Raw genomic sequence first — 27,708 nt, 5'->3', positions numbered from 1 at the left:
GCTCAATCCCCATCCCAAAAGGCAAAGAGGATAGACATCAGAAGAAGAAGAAGAAAACAGGAACAAGTTAGGAACCTGTCACAGAGGGCCTCTGAAAGGCTCTGCCCTGCAGACTATCAAAGCAGATGCTGAGACTTATGGCCAAACTTTGGGCAGAGTACATGGAATCTTACCAAAGAAGTGGGAAATAGTAAGATCTGGAGAGGACAGGAACTCCACAAGGAGAGCAACAGAACCAGAAAATTTGAACACAGGGGTCTTTCCAGAGACTCAAACTCCAACCAAGTACCATGCATGGAGATAACCTAGAACCCCTGCACAGATGTAGCCCATGGCAGTTCAGTGTCCAAGTGGGTTCCATAGTAATGGGAAGAGGGACTGCCTCTGACATAAGCTGATTGGCCTGCTCTTTGATCACCTCCCCCTGAGGGGGAAGCAGCCTTACCAGGCCACAGAAGATGACAATGCAGCCACTCCTAATGAGATCTGATAGACTAAGACCGGAAGGAGATGGGGACCTCCGCTATCAGTGGACTTGGGGAGGGGCATGCGTGAAGAAGGGAGAGGGAAAGTGGGATTAGGAGGAGAGGAGGGAGGGGTTTTTAGGGGGGATACAAAGTGAATAAAGTGTAATTAATAAAAGTTTAAAAAAGGATTTAAAAAAAGAAAAAGAAAACAAACCAAAAAAGTCAATACAATGGAATATTGCTCCACCATAAAAAGAATGCCATTCTTATACATGACTGAAATAAAAAATGTCATCCTAAGTGACAAAAACAGAAAGCTACCTTTTTTTTATTTTGTTTACACAAAATGTTTCCTACAATCAGGAAATAGGTTGATGATTACCAGAATTAGTGGGAATAATAAATTAGGGGTAACATGTAACAAGTATAAAGTTTCCTATTGAGTAATAAAAGTAGCTGCTGGACTTGCTGCCTACTAGAGAAGCTGCAAATCTATATGCTAATGTGGGGCTACAGCTCAAACATGAAAAAACTTAAAGAGGGGCCAGCAAAGGGGCTCAGCAGGTAACGGGAATTGCCACCAAGACTAAATAAGGCATCCCTGGAAAACACATGGTGAAAAGACAGAACCTACTCCCACGGGTTGTCCTCTGATGACTGCCCTCAACTGTTTCTTGCCAAAAGGCTCAGCAAATTGTCCTTGGAGCCCAGGATTTTGAGCCTTTCCTGCTACTGTAATTTCAGGGTAAAATCCCTCCACAGGCTCATGTGTTGAGAAACCTACTCTCTATCTGGTACCACGGTCTGGGGAGGATATGGAACCTTTGGGACACCAGGTCTGGCTAGTAGATATTGGCTTCCCAGACAGGCCTTCCATGTTATAGCCTGACCTTGCTTCCGAATTCATCAAGATGAGAGCAAGCCACGCTAAAAGCTCTCAATGCACTGCATATTACATCATTCCAGGTACCGCAGTAGACTGGTACCTGTGAGTCAAACCTAAGCCCTTCTCCATTAAGTTGATTCTGTCAAGAGATTTTTGGCACAGCAATTAAAAAAGTAACAACTCATTCAGAAAAGTAACCAACTCAGTCAGAAATTGAGGGGCAAGCTCAGAGTTATGCCTGGCTTTGGAATGGAGACAAGAGAAAAACATCTTTGGAGGCCAGCATGTTCAGTAACAGCCTAGAAACTGCAGATTCTATCAACGGTTATAAAAAAGTGTATCAGGTCCATATCATTCTTAGTTGGAGCATAGCTCAGGTAAACCTTATCACTCATACCCATCTACCACACACCTAATTCTCAACAATTAAGACATTTTCAGTGCCTCCAATTACTGTCAAATTGCGTGAAATTCAAGGTGTTTTTGTGCCCCAGAGGGGTATGGACTCTAAAGAAGAGGCAACTTGACAGAGTGAGGAAAGATGAGTGACTTGCCCATGTCAGAAGACACTTTTTATTTTTTCAGGGTTGAAATCTGTTGGGAGCCGTGACTCCATCGACCTGCTTTGATATTTAAATCTCGGGCGGAGAGATGGCTTTTAGGAGGCCTTTACTAATGGCAGAGGAGAACTTGCAAGTCCATCTCCTTTTGTTTGTGACTGCAGGTGGGATAGCTTGTGAGGGTCACACCTCTTCCTCAGGCTCCTTGTGCAAATTAACCTATTGTTCTGAGATGTTTTACTGGCTGAAAGTAACTCCTCACAAAATAAAGTGGTCAGAAGGCTGGAGGCAGAGGAGGAGGCAGAGACTTGAGACTTGCTGCTTGCTGCAGCAGCCTGCCTTTTGCTGTGGCTGTCGAGTCTGGACCTTTAAAAAAGTTTCCTGTGTGCTGTGTATTTATTTTATTAATATTAATCCTCACTCCCGACTCAAGAACCATTCGACTCTGCCCGGCTGGCTCCGGCAGAAATCAAACCCAGGATCTTGTGCATGCCAGGCCACATATAGTATAATTCTACTAGAATACATACAACTATTTTAAAGACTTATCTGATTTTTATTTATCTGTGTTTATCTCTGTGTATGTGCCACATGTATGCATGTCCACAGGGGCTAGTGGCAGGCATCAGATCCCCTGGGACTAGAGTTCCAGGTGGTTATAAGCAGCCCACTTTGGGTGCTAGGAACTGAACTCAGTCCTCTGTACGAGCACAGAACAATCTCACTAGAGCAAAGGACTTGTCACAACAGAGATGTGGGGGATAGCATGTGTCCACACTTTAGAACTTCCTATGTGATCTGGTCATTACCATGAACAGTAGGGTATTAAGGGTTAGCCTCTTTAGATCCTCTGAGGAACAGGGACAGGCTGTCCACAAATCCCACCCAGAGCTGACATTTCAGACACAGGCAATAAACAAAACTGTAATTTTAGAATGTATTTGGCAGTGCCACTAGACCGATCATCTTAGGCCACTGACAAACCACAGCCTACAATCAGTTTGTAACAAGAAGGTACTGGTCACCTGTAGTCTATCAGTTATAGTACCAAATATGCAGTTTAGGTTAGATAACAATGTGTGTTTGGACACATTTATATGCATGTGTGTGTGTGCATATGCATGTGACTACATGTAGGGGCCAGAGGACAACGTCAGATGCCATTCTTTAGGCACTGTCCACCTTGGCTTTGTCACTGGCCTGGAACTCAGCTAGTAGGCTACATTGGCTGGCCAGGGAGTCCAGGAATCTGCCTGTCTCTGCCTCTCTACCACTTCTGGCTCTGTTGTTGAACAAAGATGCTGGAGATCAAACACAGGTCCTCATTTTTGTAAGGCAAGGCTTTCACTGCTGAGCCATTACCCCAGCCCTAACATGCTTTCTTGTAAGACTTTCTCAATGAAGGAAGCTGAAAGCAGAGGTTTGCATTCTGTAACAAATAGCTGCTAGATTGGCCACATGAAGCTGCCAAGGGTGTAAATAAAGTGAGCTGATGGAGAGGAGTGATGAGGAAGGCCTTGTTCAAATGGCAATCTTTTGTCTGTCTGGTTAGCTTTGTAGTGATGGGGATGAGACCCAGGAAATCATACCTTAGCAAATGCTGTACGACTGAGCTAAACCCTACCCCTGAACTAGCAGCCTTTGAAAAATATTTAGGTACAGGCTCAATGGCAAAGGCACTCGTTGCCAAGACTGACAAGCTGAGTTCAATCCCTGAACTTCAAAAGTAGAAAGAGAAAATTCTGGTTGTCCTCTGACTTCTACAGGTGTGCCTACACACATGTACACAAATACATTAAGTTTGATTTTAAAATTTTTACAAATATTTAAGCTTAAAAACAGAAGACATAACAAACATCCCTCACTGCCCCACTCACCAGGAAAGGTGTGCAGACCCAGGTGAATGTGCCCACAGCCGCCAAGTAGGCAGATTTCTTCAGCACCTTCAGCTCCTCCTGCCTGATGTTTAAAACTTTGTCCTGAAACGCCAGCTCCCAGGCATACAGCTTGAGTACTTTGATCCCATTAAGGATCTCATTCATCAGCTTGATTCTGTTGTCTTTGCTCTTCATATGTGCCACCTGCATGGGAGAGGGGAGATCAGCACCCTGGGCCCTAAGGACAAATACAACTAGAAACAGAAGGTGAAAGGGCTGGTCCTGGACCCCATGAGCCACAGTGTCAGCTCCCGGACTATGGCAAAAGACTCAGTCATTATAAAAAGTTGAAACTGCTTTAAATCAAGCTGGATTCAACTGAGAAAACTCAGAGCTGAAGGCTGAAGGTGAGACAAGCCTCCAAGGCATTCAGAGAAGATGGAATGCTAACTTATACTGTTAACCCAAACAAGGAATGAATTTTTCCTCACTTCCACTTTCCTCTCCTTCCTTCTTCTGCTCCCTCCCTCCTATTCCTTCCCTCCTCTAGCTCTTTCTTATGGGGTTTTACTCTATACGCCCAGGCTGGCCTTGAAACCCCACTCCCCCTTCCTCAGCTCCCTAACTACTGGGCTGACAAGAGTGCACCACAACACCTACAATTTTTCTTTTTTTTCGTAACTGGTCATTAAAATGCTGAAACATGCCAGAACCAGGTGGCACTGGTTCTGACCAGCCATGAAAAAGACATACAGTTGTTAGATACTTTAAAACCATCTAGCACATCACCCTTGGCAGACAATTTTCTAAGCATTTCATAAGCCATACTATGCACAGGCAGGTCAGTACCATGGTCAACCCTGGGTCACAGATCGGGGTGCAACTAAACATGAAAACAAAAGAGAGATAGGAGCAGTTCTGGAGGTAAGCCAATCAGGGAAGCCTACTATACCAGGACAAAAAGCTGCATATCCCAAAACTGTTGGCTGACCTGCTCTATGACATCAGCCTACAAGGCCACCACTGCCATCCCTATCATAGTTAGGTCACCTAGAGGTCATCAGTACAGCCAAGGACAGCAAACACCCAACAATGGAGCAGAGAAACATGGGATGAAGAACATGGGATATGAAGAGCACATGATCCATACAGAAAGAGCACTAGGCATGGGGTCAAAGGATAAAACCACAAATGTCCACTAGATAAAAACACATAGTGAAAATATCGAGTTACTGTTTTTATAGTATTCCTAAGTATATGAATAAGTAGGTTTCTATTCTGGTGTCTTCTCTTGGGCTCTTTTCCTTCAGTTTGTTTTTTTTTAAATTCCAATATGTTAGTTTTTGTTTTATCTTTCATTATTACATTATATTATATTCCCTTAGAAGCCTGTTTGCTTTCTAATGAGAGACAGAAAGAGAGTAGATCAATGAGAGGGGAAAGGAGGAACTGGAAGGAGTAAGGGAAGAATATATTATGAGAGAAAAAAAAATCTATTTTCAATAAAAGGAAAAAAGTAACTATTAAAACTTAGGAAAAAAGCATGTAATTTCATAACAAGCCTAATTATACAGTTAGTTAGAGATAAATATTACATGTGGAAAGTTCTAGAGGTAAAGCCAGGCATGGTGCTGCAAGCCTGTAATCCTCAGTTTGAGGCAGAAAGACTAAAAATGAGGCCAGTATGGATTACAAGATGAGATCAAGAAAGAAAAACAAAAGAAAGACAGAGAGAGAGAGAGAGAGAGAGAGAGAGAGAGAGAGAGAGAGAGGGGCATGAACCTGGAGAAAGAAAACTCCTAGAAGGATGCATTTCAGTGTGTTCACAGTGGCCAAGAAGGTAGGAAAAAGGACACCATTCCTTCTAACCTACAGTCTTGTGTAGTTAAAAATTTTTATAATAAAAAAGCAGTTACTTTTAAAACACATTTTTAAAAAAGTGTCCCTCAAAGTAAGTATCAGCACTGCACATAATAAGTAAGCAACAGAGAGGCTGGAAAGATGGCTCACCAATCAAGAGTACTGGCTGCCCAAGTTTAATTCCCAGCACCTACCTACACGGCAGCTCATAACTGCCTATAACTCCAGTTTCAAACGATCCAACACCTTCACACAAACATACATGCAGGCAAAATAACAATGCACATTAAATAAATAAATTTAAAATAAGCAATCAATGTAAGAAAAATAAAGTTGTTACTAATTTTCTTTCTGTTTTGAGGTGCTAGAACCCATGTCTTTTCTCATGGTAAGCAAGAGCTCCACACCTGAGATCCAGGCCCAAGCCCTTATTCTACTCTTGAAAGCACATCATTATGAAAAATGAATACCAGGACGACACAGAGTGAGGGAGGCAGGGTTCCAACTTCTATAATAGAGTCTCTGCCTTCCTGTTCAGACCAACTCTATGGTACTGACCATAGCTGCCCTTTGGAAAACTTGCAGAAACTCCAAAACCAAGCCACTCAGATGAACAGTGTCCCTTTATTATGGCAACTATAATAAGATAAGGTTGTCCATCCCAGGCCTGAGCATCAGAAAGCTGATGGGCATCTGGGAAGACCCAGGCCAGGGCTGGACAGCAAACACCCAACAATGGAGCAGAGAAACATGGGATGAAGAACATGGGATATGAAGAGCACATGGCTCAGGGCTCAGCTTCATGGAGATGGACATCTTACCTGGTAGGTCTTGGTCTTCATAGCCATCACAGCATTGAAGGGCACCATAAAGATCATCACAGCCACCCCAGCCAGCACAGAAGGGCCCAGGTTCTAAGGAAAGACAAGTGACAATGAGTCATTCAGCAACCAGAAGCACTCACATCATCTAATGTATACCACACACTTCAGGTAGACCCCACCAAGCAAGTATGGTACCAACTGTCTATTCCTTTTAACCAAAGATGGGACATCAAGAGTTTTCAGTGTTGGGGTTTTTCCAACCCTTTTAAGAATATGAAGGTAAACTACCCTGTTGGTATAATGGTCTTGTTGAATGTATACAATTTACCCTGGTTCATTCAAATGCTGATTTCTCTACCCCACTATCTGGTTTCAATCGGGCATTGCATCACCTGTCTCAAGTTTGTGTAAACATGCCATGTGTTCTCTGTATTTTCAATTAAATGACCAGCCAATGCTGTGCAATGGAGAGAATAGGGTGGGACATCCTGGTTCGGAGGGGAGAAGGAAACAAGTGGGAGGAGAAAGCAAGATCGGCAGGAAAGGTCTTGGAACCACGAGGAGAGATGAACCTAAGAAATGACTAAAAGCAAGTACAATGCGTGAAATCTGAATGGTAGGAAACTATGTGGGCTTGGAGATTTAGGATGGAGTAACTATCTAGGTTAATTAAATAAATCCAATTCTCTGTGTGGTGATTTGGGAATACACCTGGTTTAGAAATAGCCGCTGCTTAACTAAAAGATTAATCAATAATAAATATTAATAATCCACAACAAATGGCACCCAACTAATCTAAGTATCCACACCCTTTAAATCATACTTTAACATAATTTGGTGGAGGGAATAAGCTCCCAGCAATGCAACCCAAACTTACAACCTAAAAACTCCCAGGTCAATTACTGTCTCTTTAAGAGAGATTCTTATCCCAGAAGCAGAAAGACACACGGGGTATATAGTCACTTATAAGTGGATATTAGACATCTAATATAGGATAAACATACTAAAATCTGTATAACTAAAGAAGCTAAGCAAAAAGGAGGGCCCTGGATAACATGACCAATCCTTACTCAGAAAGACAAACAGGATGGACACTAGAAGAAGGAAAAAACAGGAAATAGGACAGAAGCCTACCACAGAGGGCCTCTGAAAGACTCTACCCAGCAGGGTATCAAAGCAGATGCTGATATAAACTTTGGGCAGAGTGCAGCAAATCTTAGGAAAGAAGGGGAAGATATTAAGACCTTGAGAGGACAGGAGCTCCACAAGGAGAGCAACAGAACCAAAAAATCTGGGCACAGGGATCTTTTCTGAGACTGATACTCTTAACAAAGGACTATCCATGGATATAACCTAGAACCCCTGCTCAGATGTTGCCCATGGCAGCTCAGTATCCAAGTGGGTACCCTAATAAGGGGAACAGGGACTGTCTCTGACATGAACTCAGTGGCTGGCTCTTTGATCACCTCCCCCTGAGGCGGGGAACAGCCTTGCCAGGCCACAGAGGAGGACAATGCAACCAGTCCTGATCAGACCTGATAAGCTAGGGTCAGATGGAAGGGGAGGAGGACCTCCCTTATCAGTGGACTTAGAGAGGGGCACGGGAGGAGATGAGGAAGAGAGGGTGGGATTGGGAGGGAATGAAGGAGGGGGCTATAGCTGGGATACAAAATGAATAAACTATAATTAATATGTAAAAAAATAAAAATTTAATTTAAAAAAAGAGAGACTCTTAAACAGGCCCAGGAGCAAAAGATAGCCTACTGTGGGCAGTCCTGAGACTTAACTTAACAAAACTGGCTATCACTACAGTCTAACAGGAGGGGTACACAAGCATGGCTTCCTTATACTATGGCTCACTCAGCTCAGCTCAGCTCAGCTCTAGCCATGGGTAGAAAGAAAGGAACTGGAGGCAAACAGAGCTCTAGAAAGAGCTTGGCCTAAAACCGCATCTAAAATAAAAAAAGCCATGGCAGAGGATGTTTTAATCCCTTTTGGCTTTGTTTTGGTTGTCATAGTCATGGATCTGGTTGAAATATGTTTAATGGTGATGGCTCTTCTCCATGCTTTCTCCAAGAAAGTTCAAGGAGAAAATGGGAAAAAAATAAAAAATAAAAAAAGAATGGGATACTAAGTTACAGACAATAGAAAGGGCTCTCTTCCTAATAAAAATAAGATTAATAGCAGCCAAAATTCAAAACTCTAGCTGCAAGATACTTGTCAGCTCTTTCTGGTAAGGGTCCGCCAATTCACTGTAACAACAACTAAATTCCAAAAAAATAACCAACTGGGCTTTGCCTGTTACAACGTAAATTGACACAAGTGACCCAAAACTTAAAATTTTCTTGTCTCTTCACTTGATTTTCATTTAAAGGCTTTGAGTTACAATGATATGGATTTGAGAAAAAAATATTTGAACAGGTTGGTAAAGGCACATTCCTTTAATTCCAACACAAAGTAAAAAGAGACAGATCTCTGAGTTCCAGATCAGCCTAATTTACATAATAGAAGTCAGGATGGCAACTCTTGCTGTTTAGCCACTTGCAGGGATAGTCCAAGATTCAAAATGACAAAATTTTCCTTAAGGTTACTATGTAAGTTCTCTTTTCTTAATAATAGATGTTATGTCCTTACTGATGTAAAGGTTGGATTCATATCACTTTTAGGTTTATATAAGGAGAGATGATGTCACACTGTTCCAAAAAGGCCAGCCAATCCCAAAAACTGGTATTTCTACAGAATTGGTACAAAAGAGCAATTTGGCTTAAGAAATATGTTCTGTTGGTCAATGTAAGGACTCAAAATTAGGCTGGGAGACAAACATGCAAACTGCATGCCTCCCACATCAAAAAACTTTTAAATGCTGACTAGATAAAGGTATCACAATACTCTGGAAGCCACCCTAACCTTTCAAATGTGAGACATTTTCACAGAGGGGAGGGTAAATTTCAGTCATCCCTGATGCAAAACAGACACAGGGGGCTTACAGATGGCAAAATACATGCCAGCCTATTTAAGTCCTAGAAACTCAAATATTGCAATTCATATGTTTAAAGGGCAAAACCATCCATTCCATATAAAAAAAGGGGTAAGCCAAAGAATAGACACAACCAATGGAAAAATCCAGGTACAAAATGCCTAGGGTACACATTAAATGCTAAAGGTAAAAGGGAGTTTATAATATATAAAATTTGGCTATAAAGGCATAACTGCCCATTCTATATAGAAAAGGGGATGAGACAAAAATAGCTACATCATATATAAGAACCTAGGCCTAAACCTCTAAACAGATACAAGATGTCTAAGGTATGCTTAAACTCTAAATTAAAAAGGAAATTTATGGGGATCCAAGATGGCGGCACAGGGAGGACACTCTTTCTGACCAGTAGCACAGCAGGATCTGCACAGTGACCAACAGAAAGAACTCTGGGCCTTAAAATACCAGCAACTAAATGCTTCCCAGGTGAGAGGAAACCCTACAGTGTGGGATTCAATCAGCTTCAGATCACACAGCTAAACTGTGGAACTGTTCCCAGGTCCTGCCAGGCGCTCAGGTGCCAGCCCAGAGCCACACGCCACCAGCATGCTCTGATCACTGTCCCAGACTGAACTGTGGACCCCATAATACCAGAGACTGAGATTTCCAGAGAAAACCCCATGATGCAGGAAATGATCAAGACCAACCTTAGGTCACCCAGACAATCCCTGGAAAAAGACATAGGTCCTGCGGGTGCCCAGGCACCAGCCCAAAGTGGGGTACTTAGATGCCAGCACAGAGTCCTGCCTCGGCACCCAACTCACCATCCCAGACAGAACTGAGATCCCCAGGGGACCAGAAACTGAGTTTCTCTGTCCCTTCTCCTCCCCCACCAAGAAAAATTCTCGCAAAAAGTCCCCGAGTTGGTGCAAGCGGCCAGGCACCCAGTCACTAGCAAGGCAGAGCCACATGCCTGTGCCTGTTTGCTCTACTCGCCATCCCAGATGGACCTGCAGACCCCCAAACACCACAGAGTTGGGGAAAACATTGGTTCCAACTCAGGACACCAGGCTCCAGAAAAGTTTCTGGGTCCCACAGACCCTAAGCTCTGGCCTCCTACTATACACACACACACACACACACACACACACACACACACACGAATGCTGTGCTCACCTGCCACTGATTACCGCTAGAGTACTGGGGCACACCACTCCAACCTCAGACCTACAAAAGCCTGAGAGCCATTAGAGCAGCCCTCAGATACTGCTCCAAGGTGTGACCAGTTATATCTAGCTAAACTGATGAAACCACGGGACTCCATGGTTCTTCATGAGGGCTGTGCCCAGCAAGTATAGCTTAACAGCAGCAGCAGCAGCAGCACCTCACCAAATTCAGAGCAAGAAACCCAGCAGCAGGACAAACGTCTCCAGGACCTCTCTTGATGAGAGGAGAGCCTTCATTAACACCACAGTAACCACACAGGTCCATATGGCTGAGGTGAACTGTGACAATTCCTGAGAAGCACCACCATTCAGTTGACCATACTAAAAAAGCTGAGATCTCCTTCAGAACCCTGCCAAGAGGATTCTCCCACTCCAGGACTCCAGCAGGCACCAGAAATTAACAGACAATACCTGAGATAGAGAGATGGGTAGACGCCAGCATAAAAGAACAACCAACAAAAGGCAAAGCAGTATGGCATCCCCAGACCTCATGTATCCAGGGGCAAGTAGCCCTGGATACCCTAACATAAGTGAAATTCAAAATGACCTTACATCTATGCTTATGAAAAGGTTAATGGAGGAAACAAATAAAATATGTAAAGAATTAGAGGAAGATAAAATCAAACAGATTATGGCCATCCGTAAAGAAATACAGTAATATGCAGCCAAACAGTTTGTGGCTTTCAGAGAGGAAATGAAATAAAAGAAACAAGGAATGTTCAAACAAACAGATGAAGAAATTGAAGGAATAATGGGGAAATACAGTGAGACAGGTGAAGGAAATCAACAAAATGGTTCAAGATCTGAAGATAGAATTGGAAAAATAAAAGAAAAAACAAACGGAGGAAATCATGGAGAGGGAGAACTTAGGAAAGAAAACAGGAACTACAGAAGTAAGCATAACCAACAGACTACAAGAGATGGAAGAAAGAATCTCAGGTGTGGAAGAGACAGTAGAAGAAATCGATGTATCCATCAAAGAAAATAATAAATCTAAAAAATTCTTGACACAAACCATCCAAGAAATAAATACAAGACGACATGAAAAGACAAAACCTAAGAATAATAGGAATATAGGAAAAAGAAAATTCCCGTCTCCAAGGTCCAGAAAATATTTTCAACAAAATCATAGAAGAAAATTTCCCCAACTTAAAGGAGAGGCATATAAGCATACAAGATGCCTAAAGAACACCTAATGAATTAGACCAGAAAAGAAAATCTTCCCGCCACATAATAATCAAAATAGTAAGTATACAGAACAAAGAAAAAAGACTAAAAGCTGAAAGGGGAAAAGGCCAAGTAACATACAATGGTAATCAGAATCACACCTGACTTCTCAACAGAGACTATGAAAGCCAGAAGGGCCTAGATGGATATCATGCAGACCCTAAGAGAACAGAGATGTCAGCCCAGGCTACTATACCCAGCAAAACTCTCAGTCCTTATAGACGGAGAAAACAAGATTTTCAATGACAAAAACAAATTTCAACAATACCTACACACAAATCCAGTGTTACAGAAGATAATAGAAGGAAAAATACAACCCAAGAAAACTATTTTCAAGAAAACACAGGAAATAAATAACCTCACTACAGGAAAACAAAAAGAAGCCAAGCACACAAACACACTACCACAGGCAACATCAATATCAAAGGATCTAACAGCCACTGGTCATTAATCTCCCTCAACATCAATGAAATCAATTCTCCAATAAAAAGACACAGACTAACAGAATGGATGCATAAACAAGACCCAACAATCTGTTGCATACAAGAAACACACCTAAATCACAAAGGGAGACATTACCTGAGAGTAAAGGGCTGGAAGACAGTTTTCCAAGCAAATGGACCCAGGAAGCAAGCAGGAGCAGCCATTCTAATATCTAACAAAATAGACTTTCAACCAAAATTAATAAAAAGAGATGGGGAAGGAGACTTCAAACTCATTAAGGAAAAATCCCACCAGGAAAACATCACAATCCTGAACATCTAAGCCCCAAATACAAGGGCACCCATATTTGTAAAAGAAACATTAAGAAAACTTAAACCAAACACAGACCCACACACATTAATAGTGGGAGACTTTAATACTCCACTCTCAACATAAGACAGGTCAACAAAACAGAAATTAAACGAAGAAACAATGTCTCTAACAGAGGTCATTAATAAACTGGACCTAACAGACAACCTACAGAACCTTTCACCAAAACACAAAAGAATTTACTTTCTTCTCAGTACCTCATGGAACCTTCTCCAAAATATGTCATATACTTGGTCACAAAGCAAGCCTCAACAGATACAAGAAGATTGAAATAATCCCTTGTATCCTATCTGATCACCATGAACTAAAGCTGGACCTCAACAACAACAGAAATAGCAAAAAGCCTACACACACATGGAAACAGAACAACTCGCTACTCAATGACAGCCAAGTCCAGGAAGAAATAAAGAAATTAAAGTCTTCCTAGAATTCAATGAAAATGAAGGCACAACATACCCAAACTTATGGGACATGATGAAAGCAGTGCTAAAAGTAGAGTTCATAGCACTAAGTGCCTTCAAGAAGAAATTCAAAACATCTCATTCAAGCAACTTAAAGGCTCACCTAAATGACTGGCTCTTTGGTCTCCCCACCCCCGAAGGGAGGAGCAGTCCTGTTAGGCCACAGAGGAGGGCTTTGCAGCCAGTCCTGAAGATACCTGATAAAACAGGATCAGATGAATGGGGAGGAGGTCCCCCCATCAGTGGACTTGGAAAGGGGCACGGTGGAGATGAGGGAGGGAGGGAGGGACTGGGAGGGAATGAGGGATCAGGACACGACTAGGATACAGAGTTAATAAAATGTAACTGATAAAAAAAATAAAAAAATTTAAAAAAATAAATAAATAAATAAATAAATAAATAAATAAAGGCTCACCTAAAAGCCCTAGGAAAAAAAAGGAGCAGACACACCAAAAAGGAGTAGATGGCTAGAAATAATCAAACTCAGGGCTGAAATCAATCAATTAGAAACAAATAAAATAATCCAATGAAACCAAGAGCTGGTTCTTTGAGAAAAATCAACAAGATAGACAAACTCTTAGCCAAACTAACTAAAAGGCAGAGAGACACTATCCAAATTATCAAAATCAGAAATGAAAAGGGGAACATAACAACAGACACTGAGAAAATCCAAACAATCATTAGGTCTTACTTCAAAAGGCGATATGCCACAAAATTTGAAAATCTAAATAAAGTGGACAATTTTCTTGACCTATTACACTTCCCAAAGCTGAATCCAGACCAGGTAAATCAATTAAATAGTCCTATATCCCCTAAGGAAATAGAAGTGGTCATCAAAAGTTTCCCATCCAAAAAAAACCCAGGGCCAGATGGTTTCAGCACAGAATTCTACCAGACCTTCAAAGAAGAGCTAACACCAATACTCTTCAAAATATTCCACAAAATAGCAACGGAAGGAACACTACCAGACTCATTCTATGAAGCCACAGTCACCTTAGCTCACAAAGAAGATTCCTGTCTCCAAGGTCCAGAAAATATTTTCAACAAAATCATAGAAGAAAATTTCCCCAACTTAAAGGAGAGGCATATAAGCATACAAGACACCTAAAGAACACCTAGTGAATTAGACCAGAAAAGAAAATCCTCCCGCCACATAATAATCAAAACAGTAAGTATACAGAACAAATGAAAGAAAGAGAATTTCAGGCCAATCTCCCTTATGAACATTGATGCAAAAATACTCAACAAAATACTTGCAAACCGAATAAAAGAACACACCAAAGATATCATCCACTATGACCAAGTAGCTTCATCCCAGGTATGCAGGGGTGGTTCAATATACAGAAATCCATCAATGTGATCCACCATATAAACAAACTGAAAGAAAAAAAACCACATGATAATCTCCTTAGATACTGAAAAAGCATTTGACAAAATCTAACATCCATTCATGTTAAAACAATCCTCTACAATAAAAGATCTTTTGGAGGTATCTCCATCCCTTATCTGAAACTGTACTATAGAGCAATAAAAACTGCATGGTACTGGCATAGAAACAGAATGGAAGATCAGTGGAATCAGATAGAAGACCCAGAAATAAACCACACACTTAATGGACACCTAATTTTTTGACAAAGATGCCAAAACCATACAATGGAAAAAAGATAGCATCTTCAACAAATGGTGCTGGTCTAACTGGATGTCTACATGTAGAAAAATGCAAATAGATCCATACTTATCATCCTGCACAAAACTAAAGTCCAAGTGGATCAAAGACCTCAATATAAAACCAGACACATTAAACCTGTTAGAAGAAAAAGTGGGGAAGAGCCTTGAACTCATTGGCACAGGAGACAATGTCCTGAACAGAATAAGAGCAACAACCAATAAAACTCAAAACCATGAAACTGAAAAGCTTTTGTAAAGCAAAGGACACTGTCGTCAAAACAAACTGACTGCCTACAGATTGGGAAAGAATCTTCACCAACACTATACCTGACAGAGGACGCTAATATCCAGTATATATAAAGAACTCAAAAAGTTAAACAGCAACAAAACAAGTAATCCAATTAAAAAATGGGGTACAGAGCTAAACAGAGAATTCTCAATAGAAGAATACTGAATGGGAGAGAAACACTTAAAGAAATGTTCAACGTCCTTGGCCATCAGAGAGATGCAAATCAAAATGACCCTGAGATTTCACCTTACACCCACCAGAATGGCTAAGATAAATAACTCAAGTGACAACACATGCTGGAGAGGATGTGGAGAAAGGGGAACCCTCCTCCACTGCTGGTGGAAATGTAAACTTGTACAACCACTTCGGAAATCAATCTGGCACTTTCTCAGACAATTAGGAATAGGGCTTCCTCAAGATCCAGCTATAACACTCCTAGGCATATATCCAAAAGACGCTCAAGTATACAACAAGGACATCTGCTCAACCATGTTTGTAGCAGCTTTTTTTGTAATACCCAGAAGCTGGAAACAGCCTAGATGCCCCTCAGTTGAGGAATGGATACAGAATATTACTCGGCAATAAAAAAACAAGGAAATCATGAAATTTGCAGGCAAATGGTGGGAACTGGAAAAGATCCTAAGTGAGGTATTCCAGAAGCAGAACGACACACAGGATATATAGTCACTCATAAGTGGACATCAGACATTTAATATAGGATAAACATACTAAAATCTGTGCACCTAAGGAAGCTAATCAAGAAGGAGGACTCGGGAGCTGGAGAGATGGCTCAGAGGTTAAGAGCAGTGGCTATACATCCAAAGGTCCTGAGTTCAACTTCCAGCAACCACATGGTGACTCATAACTATCTATAATGAGATTTGGTGCCCTCTTCTGGCCTGCAGGCATACATGCAGGCAGAATACTGTATAAATAATAAATAAATAAAATATTAAAAAAAAAAGAGGAGGAGGACTCTGGCTAAGATGCTCAATCCCCATTCAGAAAGGCAAAAAGGATGGACATCGGAAGAGGGAGAAAAGAGGGAACAGGACAAGAGCCTACCACAGAGGACCTCTGAAAGGCTCTACCTTGCAGGGTATGAAGGCAAATGCTAAGACTCATAGCCAAACTTTGGGCAGAATGCAGGGACTCTTATGAAAGAAGTGGGAGATAGTAAGACCTGGAGAAGACAGGAGCTCCACAAGGAGAGCAACAGATCCAAAAAGTTTGGGAACAGGGGTCTTTTCTGAGACCCCTGAGGACCACTCATGGAGATAGCCTGGAACCCCTACACAGAAGTAGCCCATGGCAGTTCAGTATCCAAGTGGTTTCCATAGTAATGGGGACAGGGAGTGTATCTGACAGGAACTGATTGGTCTGCTCCACCTTACCAAGCCACAGAGGAAGGAAATGCAGCCACTCCTGATGAGACCTAATAGACTAGGATCAGAGGGAAGGGGAGGAGGACCTCCCTTATCAGTGAACTGGGGGAGGGCATAGGTGGAGAAAAGAAAGGGAAGGGAGGATTGGGAGGGGAGGAGGGAGGAAGGTACAGGGGGGATACAAAGTGAATAAACTGTAATTAATACAAAAAATTTTAAAAAGGAGTTTATGTAAAGTTTACTTAAAACACGCCTTTTCTATTGCTCAAAGCTTGTCTCGCTAATGGGAGGCCTTCTCTCAGGAAATAGGTAACAGCTTGGCCTAATACAACAGGCACCTAAAAGCCCAAAAAAGATATTTTCATCTATACAACCTTGTTTTGATTTCAACATGATAATGATTGTATGTTCAATAATAATGGTAACTTATATTTCTAATCCCTTTACATCAGAACAACTCTGAAACTGACTGAGACATAAAATATGTCTCCAGCCAGAACTTCAACAGTACTTGGCCAATAAATCCTTGACTACAATATCCTCAAAATTTATTATGTCACTCTTTTAATTGGCATAGATAAAATTGGTTTAGAGCTTAGTTTCATCCTAAACATCTTATACATTTATAATTTTAGAACTGCATAATGCTTGTGAGAAATTATGTTTGTAGAACAAAAGGACACTGGAGACACTGGATGAAAACTGACAGAATCCTCCTTCCAGCATGCTGAGACATTGACATATCTGTTCCTGCATCTTGCATGTTCCAGCATTCTGCTGGTTCCTGCCTCAACTGCTTCAATTCCTTCAATCATCAAAGCCTGTATCCAAGAGCGCTTTGAAGAAAGCTACTAATCTCAATTGATCCAGCATTTTAGACTGTTCCAAACAGGTCTTCTATTAAGCCTGAAATTTCTCAACATTCAAAGACTGGAACACAAATGTTAATGCTTGCTTAATTAACCATTTTTCATTTTTTCCCAATTTCCTTTGGGCCCCCTAACAGGAATTCTACATATCCAAAATGTCAGCTAGAAGAAATTCATAACAATGACATTCGATTTCCTTTGGGGGGGGGGAAGTGTTTTGTTGTTTTCTATGGCTTCCTATTTTCTTCAGTAACTAATTTTATTCTTTCTCAAGGCTCTAGTGGATTTGAAGACCAAATGGTTATAGTTCCACAATTAAGCTTTAATTGTTTAGAATTCAAGAAAATGTTTTCATATAGATAATAACAATAAGAATAAAAATTAATTTAGGTATAGAAATCTAAACTTGTCAAGGTAGGATAGATAATTAAATACTTTCTCCTAAGTTGCCAAATGCACACAAACTAAACATTGCACATGTAAATCTTACCTAATAGTTTTCATCACTTTCATAATTATTATTGTATTGAAAGAAAAGGAGCCTTTTATTGGACTTAAATGTTGGTATAATGGTCTTGTGGAATGTATACAATTTACTCTGGTTCATACAAATGCTGATTTTTCTACCCCACTACCTGGTTTCAATCCAGACATTACACTGTGATGCTGATTCTAAGCATCACCTATCCCAAGTTTGTGTAAACATGCCACCATTTGTTCTTTTCAATTAAATGACCACCCAATGCTGTGCAATGGAGAGAATAGGGTGGAACATCCTGGTCCAAAAGGAAAGAGAAGGAAACAAGTAGGAGGAGAGGAGAGTAAAAATCGACCACGAAGGAGAGATGAACCTGACCTAAGATATGACTAAAAGCAGATATAATGGATGAAATATGAATGACAGGAAACTACACAAACTTGGAGGTTTAGGATGGAGTAATATTGCCCAACATTGTGCTCTAGGTTAATTAAATAAATCCTAGTCTCTATATGATGATTTGGATATACAGCTGGTTTAGAAATAACGGCTACTTAACTAAAAGATAAATCAATAATAAATATTAATAACCTACAACACTACCCCTTACACAAAGCTCTTGAGTGAAGTAAGCTATGCAATTTGATACTTGGCATCTTTGAAAAGCCCTAAGGTGCTGAATAGTTAATCTCCAGCCTTATAACTTTTTTGGATGGCTGGAAAGGTGCCTACAAGATTGGCTGGCACCACAGAACTTGGGTTTCTTACCCAAGTTACAGAACAGGTAAGAGCGATTTGCTTCCCATCAGCTTGCACCAACATTGTGGCTTGTGTACAGCCTCCTTTCTTCTAGAAGACTAGGATTTTTGTACTTGCCAGGCAAAGCATACACACAGGTAAGTTGCAACATTCATCTCCCCATCTTTACACCTGTGACCTTGACTTGCTAGAGACTGAAGCATATTGCTGTTTGCTTTTGCATGGGTGCCTTATCCTTGATTTGTGTGTGTGAGTGTATACATGTGTAAGTATATGTGCATGTATACAATGCATGCACATACATACACACACATGCAAGCAAGTACAAAACTCACATAAAGGCCAGAGGTTGAATTTGTTGTCTTCCTCAGCAACTTTTCATCTCATTTCTTGAGACAGTATGGGTTCATGAACCTAGAGCTCACTGATTTGGTTAAAACCAGTTGACCAGTGAATTCTCTGCCCTTCCTCCCAGCACTGGGATTACAAACTTGTGCTGGTTGGCCCAGCTTTTTGGCATGGGTAATGAGGATTCAAACTCAGGCTCTCGTGTTTGCACAGCAGGTCTTTTATGGATTAAGCCATCTCCCTAGCCTCTCTGATGGTTTTCTATAACCAATTCTGACTCTAGTGTCCTACAAGGGACTCCTCAGGCTCTAAGGTATGGCTCTGGGGACCCTGACATAGTACATATCACACACTTCATGACACTCTCAGAATAGGCTAGCAGAACATTCTATGACCAAATGCATTGATTTAGTTTTTGTATTTATTATAACCATTTGCACGTACGTGTATTTGTGCTTGTTGGGCAGGGTATGATACACAGTGTATGTGTAAGGGGTTGCCAAACACAGGCGAGTGCTCATTGTGCAATGCGGTATAGAGATATTTGTGCATGCATTCAGAGCTCAAACTCAGGTGTCACTCCTCAGGATACTATCTGATACTATCTGCCTTGTTTTGTGAGATAGGGTCTCTCTCTGACAGAGAGCTTGGTTGGTTAGGCTAGGCTGACAAGTCAGTGAGCCCTAGAAATCTGCCCTTCTCTGCCTCATTTGCCACAATTCTTATAACAGAGGGTTTCTGAATTTTGGGTTTGTTTTGTTTTGTTTTGTTTTTTGATTTTTGAGGAAGATCAAACTTGGGCCTTCATGCTTGCCTGGCAAACACTTTGTAGACTGAACCATCTCTCTGACCTTACAAATAAAATTTCAGTGGATTAATTCCATATTTACTGCTTTAAAAAACATATATTGCATGCATGTGTCCATGTATATATATGCCACATGTGTACACATGCAGACCAGCAAGAAGCCAGAAGAGGAACTCAGATCCCCTGGAGGTAGAGTTACAGGCAACTGTTAGCTGCCTGAAAAGGATGCTGGGAAACTGAGCATGGATTTCTTGGGAGCAAGTACTCCTAACCCCTGAACCATCTCTCCTGTTGACTCACTGCTTTCTCACACAAATTACTGGGAAATAAGATTTTATAACAAGTTTTTGGTATCTGCTTAGTCTCCCTGAGGATCACATGTTCATTTAGCCAAAAGCCACAATATAAGACACTGTTATAATAAGTATTTCTGGGGGGAGAGCATGCCCAAGGTCATAGAACCCAGAATGGAAGACCCAACCTGGTCCTCAACAGCCACCATCCTGTACTGTGGGGGTTGTTGGTCTGAGTAAGTAAATCCTGCTTTGGTCTCAAGACAGTCTGACTGTGTAGCCCAGACTAGCCTCCAAGTTTGATCCTTTTTTCCTTATGATTCACTAACAACCCTGGAGGCTTCTCAACATTTCACATGGATTACAGTGCACTCCACAGTATATACCTGAAGACTTGTATTTAGCTATTTATGTTCTCTGTGTGGGGCTGGAGCCATAGTACAGGACTTGCTCCCCAAGAACCAGGTCCTGGGTCCAGTGTTTTTCTTTCTCAACTGCATCATCAAAAGGGTTTACTCACCATCATCTCTAGCTATACAAAACAGAGGGACTGGTGAGACAATGGGACTCTGTGAGCAAGAGTGCTTGACACCAAGCCTGATGACCCAGGTCCCATATGGTGGGAGGAGAAAACTGGCTCTCACAAGTTATCCTTAGACCTTCACATAAACTGTGACACACAAACATGAACACAAAGATTGTAATTTTTTTAAGTTTAAATATAAACTCCATTCAACAGTTACTTTGTTGGTGTGATCAGGAACAACACCCACCAGAGACATGGAGACTCCAATGCTACCTGTCCACAATGGGTGTCAGATACAGTACAACATGAGGCCAAAAATCTACCTCAGAAGATCAGATCAGACATGACCCCATGATAAGGATACTGGGACTCAAAAAGGGATAAAAGGGACCCTGGGGAGCTGGGTAGATCACATGTTTGTCCTATAAGTGTGTGGCTTGAGGTCAGATCCCTAGAACCCATGCATGCACATCTGTAAACGTAGAGACCTACAGTGTTAGGGGAAGCCAAACTAGGAAAATACTGGAAGCTTGCAAGCCAGCCAGCCTAGCACAGATCCTATCTCAAACAAGAGAGAAGGTGAGTACCAACATCCAAAGTCATCCTCTACTCCCATGTGTCAGAACACAATCCGGGAATGGATTTGTATGAGAATTCTGAAGGCTTGTGAGAATACTCCAAGAAAACAAAACAAGAGTCTTGTGACTTCAGTTTCTTCAAAACATAATGTTTCTTGTTTTTTGTTTTTTTGGAATGTGTTTTCATGTTCCTCTCAGGTATAGCAGATAAGGGTGAGTTTACTTCAGATTACTCATTATTGATTGCTGATGTTAAATGTTTATTGTTTATATACCTCTATGGAAAGACATATTTTTGCCAATTATGGCTTGTCCTTACACCTTAACTCATGAAAACTGTATTCATGGGACCTTCCTTAACCCTCAGAGTATAAATTGTCTGATGCTCTGAATAAAGTTGGTGATTGCATGAGACTTTAATCTGCCTCATTTATTGCTCCATTCTCCTAGGTCCCACTGCCTCTAGAATAGTGACACTCTTGCCACAGTGTGTCCATAATCACACATGTAAATGTGCACACATGCCTGCACACACACAAATACATAAACATTAAGAAAAAAATGGAAGGTGGTCCACCTAGGATGAAGTAAGAATCATCAGTTGCAGGTAAGGAGGGTAATTCCTTCAGCTGTAGATGAAGCTCAGTAGAGCACTTACCTAGAATTCAAAGGAACCCAAGTTCTATCTTCAACACTTGAGGGGGAGGGTGAAGAAAAGAAGAGAGAAGAAAAGGATAGAAGAGAGAAAAAAAGGGAAGGGCATGTGCTGTGCCTGGCTCACTATCTTCTCAATCTTGGAACTACTAATAACCCACCAGAAAGACTATCACATCATTTGGCAATGGAGAGGACTCATGACTCAGGCTGGCCAATCAAAAACTTTTCTTTCCTAGGCCTCAGCCATTCGTTCAGGAATGAGAATAGGACTAAACTGGTTAATCACAGTGCACAGGGAGAGACCTATGGAGGTAACGAATGTTCTATTCTTATATTATTATTTGTAAAAATGACACAATACCAGAGCTATGGGTTGGGTGTGGTGATGCATAACTTTAATCCTAGCACTCCGGGAGGCTGAGGCAGGCAGGTCTCTGTGAGTTTAAGTCCAGCCTGGTCTACACAGAGAAACCCTGTCTCAGAAAAAAAAAAAATAAGAACAGAGCTATGGAAGACATAAGGCCATTATGAATGAAGCTAATTAATGAAAGCAGGGCCAAAAAATACCAAACACTGTAGTTCTCCTGGGTCCATCCATACCTGAGGACCCCTGGATTGTCAGGTGTGAGTACTCCTCCCCCACAATTCCTCTGTCTGCTCAGGCTAAGATGGATCTCTCTCTCTCTACCCTCTCTCTTTAGATTTATTTATTTATTTTTATGTATATGAGTGCTCTATCTGCATGTACACCTGCATGCCAGAAGAGGGCATCAGATCCCATGCCCTCCCACAACCACATGGTTGTGAGTCACCATGTGGTTGCTGGGAATTGAACTCAGGACCTCTGGAAGAACAGACAGTGCTCTTAACCGCTGAGCTATCTCTCCAGCCCCTAAGATGGATTTCTATTCCTTAAAACTAAAAGACTCTCAGCCGGTGTTCTTAGGTTCTAATAAATAAGTTTGTTTCACATTTGAGGTGGTTCAGTGGGAGAGAAATGGTGGGTTAATGACATAAAAGGTTGTTAATTACATATCCTTCATAGTGTCTGTAATCTCAGCACTGTGCAGGCATAGGCAGGAGGATCTCTGTGAGTCTGAAGACAGCATGGTAGACATAGCAAGTTCTAGCGCAGCAAAGACTACATAGTGAGACCCAAGAAAGAAGGAAAAGAAAAGAGAAAGAAAGAGGAAGGAAGGAAGGAAGGAAGGAAGGAAGGAAGGAAGGAAGGAAGGAAGGAAGGGAGGGAGGGAGGAAAGGTGGGAAGGAGGGAGGGAGGAAAGAGAGAGAAAGAAAGGAAGGAAGGAAGGAAGGAAGGAAGGAAAGCTGATGTAACAGTGTTCATCTGCCATTCCAATGATGGGATAGGGAGAGCAGAGACAAGTCTGGAGCTCACTGGCCAACTATCCTAGCTAAATCAGCAAGCTCCAGACTTAGTGAGAAACACTCGTTCAAAAAATAAGGTGCAGAGAGGTTGAGGAAGATACCAGAGGTTCAAAACACACACACACACACACACAAAACATGTACATATAGCCCACACACATACATACAGAAGTTACAACACATATATACCAACCCTGATAACATAAGGAAAGAATAAAATAACTAGAAACTGGCCAATGGACCAGAAAATAAAATGTAAATGACAGCAAAAGAAACATTCTTTCCTACCCATGCCCTCTCTGTGCTTGGACGAGGCAAGCCCTCCCTGCAGAAGAAAGAGACCAAGGGAAAACACACCAGCCACAGGAGGTAGAGGGCTAGGATGACTTGCAGAGGGGCTGACCAGATCATGTTAATGTACGTGGCCAAGTCCATGAAGCGTTGGGCGTCCACAGACATGAGGTTGACGATCTCCCCAACTGTGGAGGACTTTCTAGCTGAATTGGTGATCACGAGAGCCTGTGGGATACAGGAGAGTAGAAGAGGTGAGACTACAGGTAAAAGCAAAGGGTCAGTCTCTAGACAGTAGTAACTGCTTATCTTTCTCCTCTCCATCCTGAGTTGTTCCAGGCACTTTCTAGCACACTACAGCATTCAGGCAAGTCACCTGTGAGCAGAACCCTGTGATTTCTTGGGTCAGCAGGTCTGTGTTTAGGCTAGAATTCTGGATTTCTAAGAAACTCAAAGGTATGACCTTGCTGTTGACCACAAATCCCAACAGAAGGTTCTTGGCCCGGGCACCCTGACACTGGGAGCTAGACAACGCTTTGTTTGGTCAGTCTGTGTAGTGACTGCAAGATAATCTCTGGCCTCGACTCAGAAAATGCCCTTCTCCTAAGTTGTGATACCTAAAATGTCTTGAGGCATCAGGGGCAAGTGACTCTAGTGGAGACATTTATCCAGGATATTTGTTGTCAAATATAGTTCTATACAATCATCTATGCCACTGAGTACGACAAGCTTGACCTCAAGGTCCTACTTTTCTGGACTGCCGGCTACACACCAGTACTCAAGCTAACAGATGCATATAATTTGTAATCAGAGGTAAGAAGCACTAAGAAAACTACTTCTCGTGCCAGCCTGGGAGTCAGGACATGCGGGAGCTGGAGGATCATTAGGTCCCTTTTAGTTACCTATTTGTTTTCTAATAAGAGGAAGAAAGTATAGATTTGGCTAATTAGGGAGGAACTTGAAGGAATTGAAGAAAAGGAAACCTTGATCAGAATATATTGTATGAAAAAATCTATTTTCAATAAAAATTAAAATTATGGGAAAAACCTGGACAACAACAAAAAAATAGAGATGCAGCTATGGCTCAAGCTCAATAGCATAGTCCCTGTCAATCATGTGTACCTCAAGCATGACAAAATAAATTAAAGCTTGTCCTCCTCTGTTCAAAAAGCATACTACCTTCAAACAAAATCCAGGGCAAGAGTGAAGGTAAACCCAGGATGTGAAACTAGAATGAAGATTTAATATAATAGATTGCTTTTCAGCTCGAGGCCAGCCTAGTCTACAGAATGAGTCCAGGACAGCTACAATTATTATCATACATACACACATGTATGAGTATGTATACACAGACACATGCATCCATGGTGTACATGTGAAGGACAGACCTTCTAATCTTCTAACCTTCTAAGTTTTTTGAGACAGGGTATCATCACTACTGTACCCAAGAAACATCAGGAACATCCCAGGATTCTCCTATCTCCACTTCCTATCTCATTGCTGAGTGTGTAGATATGCACTTCCTTGCCAACCTTACATGGTTCTGGGGATTCAAACTCAGGTTGTCAAGCTTGCTCTGTACCTAGTTAGCCATCTCCCCAGCCTCTGAACTTGGCATCAAAGAAAGCCAAGTTGTCTAAGAAACCCTACTACCCACAGATAGCATATAGGTTCACTGACATCCCACACTTCAGCCATTGAAGCCATTTTGTTAAGAAACAAACACTGATGGGGGCTATCTTTGTCCCCATGGTCCCCAAAGCCCCCTTCCTTTCCTTGCTGAGGATGCTGGGCTGGAAATCTCCACACAGGTCCTAGGGAGCCCCAGCCCAACCATCGTAGATTCTGAGGTCACAGGATTGGGTGTGGGTGCCTGGCCTACCTTTCGGTAGACAGCGCCCACCACGGCTGTCTTGATGCGCATGCCGCTGACGAAGCAGATGTGAAAGTACTGGTGTAGCACCAGTGTCTGAAGACAAGCACTGACAAACAGCAGTGCTGTGTAGAAGTATCCCTGCCAGTTGGGGGCCTCCCTGTCATTCACAAAGTTGATAATCAATCTGTGGGAAGAGGCCAGAAATTTGAGTGTGATATATACAGCAGAGGGAAGTGCTTCCAACTCATCATAGTGATTTTCACTTGGGACAGAGAAAGCCAGACAACACTTTACCTGTCAGAGGTGACATGACTGCCAGGTGCCAGCCTCTTACAACAGGAAAATCTGCCTTGGGATCACCACACCGATAGGTCTGTCTCCCCACTAGCATGTCTCCCAATTAGAGCATACATCAAATAGAGCACACTGGGACCAAGGTGACAGAGAGAAAGATGAGGTCCCCTTGCTGCCTTCTTGGTTTCCAGTTGTAGATATTCATGAGATCTGCCTGCATCCTTGCTCTAGACAATGCCACATTCTCCCAACTTTGCATTCAGGAGGCTTCTGTGACTTGCAACCAAACTGGCTACAATTTGGATGGTAATTAAACAAAGCTGGAGAATATAGAGGTAAGGGGTAACAAGCCTGCTCCTACATATGGCAGGACCAGGAGGCTAAGGGGAGCCAGGCAGTCAGGCAAGAGTTCTTACTTCAAGATCTCGGGGCCAGCAAACATCATCAGGTCATGAAGGGCCTTGAAGAGGAAGCTCATGAGGAAGTAGGGCCCAAAGGTCTTGTATAACACTTTGAACAGAGAGGGGTTCCGGTCCTTCTTGGGCGACTTGACAATCAGTGCCTCAACCTCCTCATTCACATCCAACTGGGAACTTCCCTTGGGCTTGATGGGATCTTTGGGAGGGGCATACACAATCCGTACAGGCTGCCTATAACGAGAGGAGATACTTTAATCACTGAGCCATCTCTCCAGCCCTGGTTTTCTTTTAATTAGATACACTGGGTCATTGCTGGTATACCCTCCAGTTTTGATATTCAAGTCCCTTTAGGCATCAAATACTGAGGCGACAACTATTTGTCCACTTTTTCATTTAGCATAATAAGTTTGTGCTTCCTCTACTCAGATTCCAATTTCTACTTACATCCTAATGGGCATTTTGGTTTGATTCTAGCTTGGGCTATCACAAACAAGACAGCTACAAATCTGTACAAACCTTTCAGAACCTAAGTTTCCAATTCTCTTGTGCATCTGCCTGGGAACAGAGTGACAACAAGTAAGTAACTATATTTAATTTTAAAACAAAACAAAAACACTATCAAACTTTCTTCCATAGCCACTGACCCACCTGATACTCATGCCAACAGGAAACATCATCCAAAACGGCCTCACCGTAAGCAAACAAAGTATTATCACAAGCTGTCTTTATCAAGGTTTCTACTGCTATGACAAAACACCATGACCAAAAAGCAAGTTGGAGAGGAAAGGGTTTATTTGGCTTACACTTCCATTGCTTTTCATCACTGAACGAAGTCAGGACAGAAACTCAAATGAGGCAGGAACCTGGAGGTAAGAGCTGATGCAAAAGCCATGGAGGAGTGGTGCCTACTGGCTTGCTGTGGCTTGCTCAGTCTGCTTTCCTACAGAACTCAGGACCACCAGCCCAGGGATGGCACCACTCACAATAGGCTGAGCCTTCCCCCACTGATCACTGATTAAGAAAATTACTTACAGCTGGATCTCATGAAAGTATTTTCTCAACTGAGGCTCCTTCCTCTCTGATGACTCTAACTTGTATCAAGCTGACACACAAAACCAGCCAGTACAGAAGCCAACAATGCACTAAGAAACAAAGATAGGAGCAGAGCCAGCGAGATGGCTCAGTAGGTAAAGGCACTTGCTGTCCACCCTGACAACCTGGGATCAATCCCTGGGACCAATATGGTAGAGTGTAAGAACCAACTTCCAAAAGTTGTCCTTGACCTCCATACATACAATCTATGGCAAATGCATTCCCACACATGTAAACATAAATAAATATAATTTTAAAAAATGAAGACTCTAGTGGCTGCCACTGAACAGAATTCTCTCAGCACTGCTGCCCTGTACAGAATCTGTCTCTGACTTCCTACTATCTCTTCACTGTAACTCTCTAGTATAGCCTGGGGGTCCCTGAAAAGACATCATCCATTCTCACTCATTTAACCCAAGCCTTAGTAGATGCCTCAGGAACTTTTTATCAGTTGTCCCTCCAACTAAAAAGCCCTATCCCAGGGTATGTACATGGTTCACTCCCTCCTTTGAAT

The 27,708-nt window shown here is 41.9% G+C and overlaps 1 protein-coding gene across 5 annotated transcripts in view; it reads right to left on the bottom strand.

The window, feature by feature from the left end:
• Positions 1-27,708, bottom strand: part of Abcc1 (ATP binding cassette subfamily C member 1) — a 126,144-nt gene that overhangs the window by 56,355 nt on the left and 42,081 nt on the right. For 3 of the 5 annotated variants that reach the window (XM_060364245.1, XM_060364246.1, XM_060364247.1), the window contains 5 exons: positions 26,100-26,333; positions 25,396-25,573; positions 23,511-23,741; positions 6,472-6,564; positions 3,791-3,994 (listed from right to left, as the gene is read on the bottom strand). In XM_060364245.1, coding sequence (XP_060220228.1) covers positions 3,791-3,994; positions 6,472-6,564; positions 23,511-23,741; positions 25,396-25,573; positions 26,100-26,333 — 940 coding nt within the window. The remainder of the gene's footprint in view (positions 1-3,790; positions 3,995-6,471; positions 6,565-23,510; positions 23,742-25,395; positions 25,574-26,099; positions 26,334-27,708) is intronic. The other 2 variants (XM_021657547.2, XM_021657548.2) reach the window with 1 other exon arrangement.

Source organism: Meriones unguiculatus, chromosome 11 (genome assembly GCF_030254825.1).
Source record: "Meriones unguiculatus strain TT.TT164.6M chromosome 11, Bangor_MerUng_6.1, whole genome shotgun sequence".
In the NCBI taxonomy this organism is placed as follows: domain Eukaryota; kingdom Metazoa; phylum Chordata; class Mammalia; order Rodentia; family Muridae; genus Meriones; species Meriones unguiculatus.
The sequence above is the reverse complement of the archived record's forward strand: the minus strand, read 5'-3'. Positions and strand labels throughout refer to the sequence as shown.